Raw genomic sequence first — 5,994 nt, 5'->3', positions numbered from 1 at the left:
CGAGTAGCTGGGACTACAGGCACCCGCCACCTCGCCTGGCTAGTTTTTCATATTTTTTAGTAGAGACAAGGTTTCACCGTGTTAGCCAGGATGGTTTCGATCTCCTGACCTCGTGATCCACCCATCTCGGCCTCCCAAAGTGCTGGGATTACAGGCTTGAGCCACCGCGCCCGGCCTATATGTTTTTTTAAAAGCTATAAAAATATTATTCTAAGAGCAGTAACTAGAACATTAGAACAATTCAGGTTTTAATTCACAAAACTGATCTATAGGTAGACTATTTTTAAAACAAATTTAAACTTACCCCTAGTGTGTTTTTATCCATGATTTTTATAGCTACCATCTCTCCAGTAAGGATATGGCAGGCAAGTTTGACCTTTGCAAAGCCACCTAAATAGGAAAATGTATTATGAAAGCATAAGCAAGGACTCAGGCACAAACACCTTTTTATAAATAATAATTTTAAAAGACTCTATCAAGCCAAATGTTCCTAGAAGTTTGTGGCATTTTTTTCCCATTGCTTCTTGTTATCCAATGTCTAGCTAAAGGTTTTTTTTTGTTTGTTTGTTTTTACCATGAAAGTGTATCTCTAACTTTGTAATAAAAAAAAAAAACAGAACTCACTTTAGAAATTTGCTTTATGATTAACACTGCAATTAAATTTCCTTTATAGTTAACACTGCTAGAACACAATATAAAGTTACTGAGGCCAAAGACAAATTATGTGAAAATTCCACTCAGTTTTAAAACTTTGAAGATAAGCAATTATTTTTCAAAACTGCATCAAAAGCTGGATAAATGTCTCCACTCAGGCAGCTAAAAGAAATCTCCAAAAAGAACTTCCTAGTAGTCTCTCCCATGGTCTTCTTCCTTTCAACAAAGGGCAACTCCATTTTCCCTGGTGCTCAGGCCAAAAACCCTGGAACCATCCTTAGCCCTTTTCTTTCTCTAGCACTCCAACCCATCAATAAATTCCACTGGCTCTGTCTTCAAAATATATCAATGGTTACCTTGGGGGAAAGTAGGCAGGTACTCCCTGGAAACGGTCTATGTCTTGATCCACACAGGGAATATATGGGTGTATGTATACATATATATGTGTAAAACTCTACTGAGATTATTGCACTTTGCATATTTTACTATATGTTATACCTCAATAAAAACACACACACATAGGTGTGTATATATGGGTGTGTGTAAAGTATATAGAATCCCACCCCTTTCACTGCTTTTACTACATCATGCTTATCCACACCACCACCATCTCTAGCATCAACACCTGAATTATTGCAATAGCCTGCTAACATCTCCCTGACTCTGCTCTTGCCCTTCTTCACCCAACCTCTTACCTACCAAGCAGCCACAGCAACTCTGTAAAAACAAAAGTCAGATTACCCCTTAACTCAAAACTCTCCAATGACTTTTATTTAGAATAAAAGTCAAGAAATAAAAGAAATATTTAGAATAAATTTTTTATTTAGAATAAAATAAAAGTTCTTGCAATAACCTACAAGGCCTCTCCTACTATTCTCCTCTCTGCTTGCTCCACTTTTTCTTACTGAAGTAGGTAGAAGAATTTTAAAACTGGATGGGTTAGACGAAAAACCTCATGTCTACCCAAATAATCTATACTCTCAAATAGTTGATCTATCCACTACCTCCAAAAGAAATAATAATTACCTGTCCCAATAGTTTCATGTAATTCATAATATTTGAGAAGTTCATCATAATCTTTCATAGTCCTCTTGCAAGTTTATTTAGAATTAGAAAAAGAACCTAGAAGACAGAGAGTACATAATCAATAAAGGAAGTAATACTGGATCATCTCCTCCATTCTTATAACTGCAAATCTAAATAAGTCTTATGCATATACACGATACTGAAAAAACTGATTATTGGCCATATGAAAAAAAGGATTCCTGTCTCACACCATATATAAAAATGAATTCCGGCCGGGCGCGGCGGCTCAAGTCTGTAATCCCAGCACTTTGGGAGGCCGAGACGGGCAGATCATGAGGTCAGGAGATCGAGACCATCCTGGCTAACACGGTGAAACCCCGTCTCTACTAAAAAATACAAAAAACTAGCCGGGCGAGGTGGCGGGCGCCTGTAGTCCCAGCTACTCGGGAGGCTGAGGCAGGAGAATGGCGTGAACCCGGGAGGCGGAGCTTGCAGTGAGCTGAGTTGAGATCCGGCCACTGCACTCCAGCCTGGGTGACAGAGCGAGACTCCATCTCAAAAAAAAAAAAAAAGGAATTCCAGATAAAGACTTAAAAAATATGAAACATAAACCTTTCAAACTTTTTAAAGAATACTGTCATTATTTCAGGATAGGAGAGGATCACTTAAATAAAGTACCAATAATAATGAAAACAAGTAATATATTAAACAACATTAAAATTAAGAACTTCAGCTGGGCACAGTGGCGCATGTGTTGTCAGCCACTAGGGAGGATTGCTTGAGCACAGGAGTTCGAGGCCAGAGTGGGCAACATAGCAAGACCATGTCTCTAATTAAAGAATAAAAATAAAAATAAGTTCTTCTATACATACAAAGACACCATCAAAAAAAGAAAATCATAAATGTGAGAAGATACTTGCAACAAATATAATAGTGGATGTACACAGAAAATAAACTCTGACAAAACAGTAAGAAAAACTCAACAGCAAAATAAGCAAATGATACAAAAAACTTTTCTCGGCCAGGCATGGTGGCTCACGCCTGTAATCCCAGCACTTTGAGAGGCCGAGGCGGGCAGATCACGAGGTCATGAGTTCGAGACCAGCCTGGCCAACATGGTGAAACCCCATCTCTACCAAAGATACAAAAAATTAGCCAGGCGTGGTGGCGTTCACCTGTAATCCCAGCTACTTGGGAGGCTGACACAGGAGAATCACTTGAACCCAGGAGGTGGAGGTTGCAGTGAGCCGAGATCGTAGCCTGGGCAAAAGAGCGAGACTTTGTCTCAAAAAAAAAAAAAATTTCTCAAAGAAACACAAATGGCCAATAAAAACATGAAAAAGGGAGTCTCTGAGCCTACTCCGGCTTGGGAGGCTGCCTGAAGAAAAAATAATTAAAAAAAAAAAAGACATGAAGCTGGGCGAGGTGGCTCACACCTCTAATCCCAGCACTTTGGGAGGCTGAGGCAGGTAGATTACCTGAGCTCAGGGTTCGAGACCAGCCTGGCCAACATGGCGAAACCTGTCTCTACTAAAAATACAAAAATTAGCCGGGTATGGTGGCAGGAGCCTATAATCCTAGCTACTTGGGAGGCTGAGGCAGGAGAATCGCTAGAACCTGGGAGGCAGAGGTTGCAGTAAGCTGAGATCACGCCATTGCACTCCAGCCTGGGCAACAAGAGTAAAACTCCATCTCAAAAAAAAAAAGCCCGGGCAAAGTGGCTCACACCTGTAATCCCAGCACTTCGGGAGGCCGAGGTGGGTAGATCACAAGGTCCGGAAAAGAAGACCATCCTGGCTAACATGGTGAAACCCCATCTCTACTAAAACTACAAAAAATTAGCCAGGCATGGTGGCACGCATCTGCAGTCTCAGCTACTCGGGAGATTGAGGCAGGAGAATCAATTGAGCCCAGGAGGCAGAGGTTGCAGTGAGCCAAGATCACACCACTGCACTCCAGCCTGGGTGACAGAGCAAGACTCTCTCTCAAAAAAAAAAAAACATGAAAAAATTATCAGTATTATCAGGAAAACCCAAATTAAGAACCCAGTCATACATAATTTTAATATGAATATGATGTATTTTATCATTATGCTTCACAACTTTTTTTTTTTTTTTTTTTTTGAGGCGGAGTCTCGCTCTGTCGCCCGGACTGGAGTGCAGTGGCCAGATCTCAGCTCACTGCAAGCTCCGCCTCCTGGGTTTACGCCATTCTCCTGCCTCAGCCTCCGGAGTAGCTGGGACTACAGGCGCCCGCCACCTCGCCCGGCTAGTTTTTTTTTTTGTATTTTTAGTAGAGATGGGGTTTCACCGTGTTAGCCAGGATGGTCTCGATCTCCTGACCTCGTGATCCGCCCGTCTCGGCCTCCCAAAGTGCTGGGATTACAGGCTTGAGCCACCGCGCCCGGCCATGCTTCACAACTTATGTTGGTTATATATACAGTTAAGTATACATCAAATAATATATAAAAATTAGTTGTAAAAAAACTTAGGTAGATCTTACTGATTTTGTCTCCCTGAGTTTTAAAATCAAGTAATTTATTTTTTAAAAAACCATAGACATGAGTAGGGCCTTGTTATGCACATTAATAAACAAAGTCACACTCATACCATCTCTGTCTTACTTGTGGAAAATATCCTCTTGGTTAACTTTTAGAGATCAGCAGTGTGTCTGGAAGAACTGCAAATGCAGTCCTAGAAAACTCTTGAATTTGCTTTTATTCATTCATTTATTCATACAGATGTTTACTGAGCACCTATGATATGCCAAACCTGCCCTTGGCACTAGGGTTGTAATGGAGAAGAAATGTGATTCTGCCCTCATGGAGTGCATATTCTAGTGGAGAAGACAAAAGGCAAATAAGTAGACAACAAATTAACAATTATAATTTATAGGCCAGGTGCGGAGGCTCACGCCTATAATCCCAGCACTTCGGGAGGCCGGAGTGGGCGGATCCCGAAGTCAGGAGTTCAAGACCAATCTGGCCAACATATTAAAACCCGGTTTCTACTAAAAAATACAAAAATTAGCCAGGCCTTGTGGTGTGCGCCTGCAATCCCAGCTACTCGGGAGGTTGAGGCAGGAGAATTGCTTGAACCCGGGAGGCAGAGTTTGCAGTGAGCCAAGATCACACCATTGCACTCCAGCCTGGGCAACAAAGCAAGACTCTGTCTCCAAAAATAATAATTATTATTATTATTATTATCTATAATAAATACTGAAATAAAAATAAGCAATAGTGGTTTCTGAGAAAGTAACATTTAAGCCAAGCTCTAATTCAAAGGATGAGAATTGAGAAAATCAGCCCTGCCAGTAATCAGACTGTGATATTCCTATCAAAACTTGAACAATGGTTTCAAAAGAATCTGAACATGACCATGTAAACAATGTTTCCATTCAAGGCTGTTAAAATAAAGATCCTTTATTTGGCTGACTTCATTCTCTTCAATGACATCCTCAGCCCCACCTCATTATTCCCTCATTCTGCCCCTTTCAACTCACTCTGAGACTACCCAAAATTCTCAAGAGTATGGTTTCTCTTGCTGCAGCAAGCTAAACACATCTAATGATTTTTACTACAGATGTGGTCTTTGGTCTGTAGGCCTTAATGGTCATAGCCCACAAAGAATTAGAGGGAGAATATTCCAGAAAGAGGGAATTTAGGTGCAAAGATCCTAGAGGAAGTAAAAGTTGACAGGTACTGAACTGAAACTGCTTTTAGAGGTAACAGGTGATGGAAATGCAGATCTGGAGCTGGGACAATTGGTTAGGCGAAGGAAAAAAAAACATGGGATCTCTATCTCACACCATACAAAATCAATAATAGTTGTAAAGACTTAAAAGTAAAAGACAAATCTATGAAATGTTGAAAACATAGATAGCTAAGGTCTTACCCATACCAAACTTACAGCTAGGAGTGGCAAAAGGAAGAAGCATAAAGATAGCTGGGCATGGTGGCTCGTGTCTGTAATCCCAGCACTTTGGGAGGCTGAGACGGGCAGATCACCTGAGGTCAGGAGTTCAAGACCAACCTGACCAACATGGAGAAACCCCATCTCTACTAAAAATATAAAAAATTAGCCAGGTGTGGTGGCCCATGCCTGTAATCCCAGCTACTAGGGAGGCTGAGGCAGGAAAATCACTCGAACCCGGGAGGCAGAGGTTGCGGTGAGCCAAGATCGCGCCATTGCACCCCAGCCTGGGTAACGAGCTAAACTGTGTCTCAAATAAATAAATAAATATAATAAAAATTAAAAATTAAAAACTAGGCCGGGCGCAATGGCTCACGCCTGTAATCTCAGCACTTTGGGAGGC

General features: G+C 41.1%; 1 protein-coding gene across 10 annotated transcripts in view; it reads right to left on the bottom strand.

The window, feature by feature from the left end:
* The window catches only part of MELK (maternal embryonic leucine zipper kinase), a 119,649-nt gene that overhangs the window by 107,660 nt on the left and 5,995 nt on the right, over positions 1-5,994 (bottom strand). For 5 of the 10 annotated variants that reach the window (XM_011939412.1, XM_011939416.1, XM_011939417.1 and 2 more), the window contains 2 exons: positions 1,681-1,776; positions 305-390 (listed from right to left, as the gene is read on the bottom strand). The exons of 2 other annotated variants lie outside the window; for them this stretch is intronic. In XM_011939412.1, coding sequence (XP_011794802.1) covers positions 305-390; positions 1,681-1,738 — 144 coding nt within the window. In that variant the 5' untranslated portion in view covers positions 1,739-1,776. The remainder of the gene's footprint in view (positions 1-304; positions 391-1,680; positions 1,777-5,994) is intronic. 3 more of the 10 variants (XM_011939414.1, XM_011939420.1, XM_011939418.1) reach the window with 1 other exon arrangement.

This window comes from Colobus angolensis, unplaced genomic scaffold (genome assembly GCF_000951035.1).
Source record: "Colobus angolensis palliatus isolate OR3802 unplaced genomic scaffold, Cang.pa_1.0 Scaffold181, whole genome shotgun sequence".
Classification (NCBI taxonomy): domain Eukaryota; kingdom Metazoa; phylum Chordata; class Mammalia; order Primates; family Cercopithecidae; genus Colobus; species Colobus angolensis.
The sequence above is the reverse complement of the archived record's forward strand: the minus strand, read 5'-3'. Positions and strand labels throughout refer to the sequence as shown.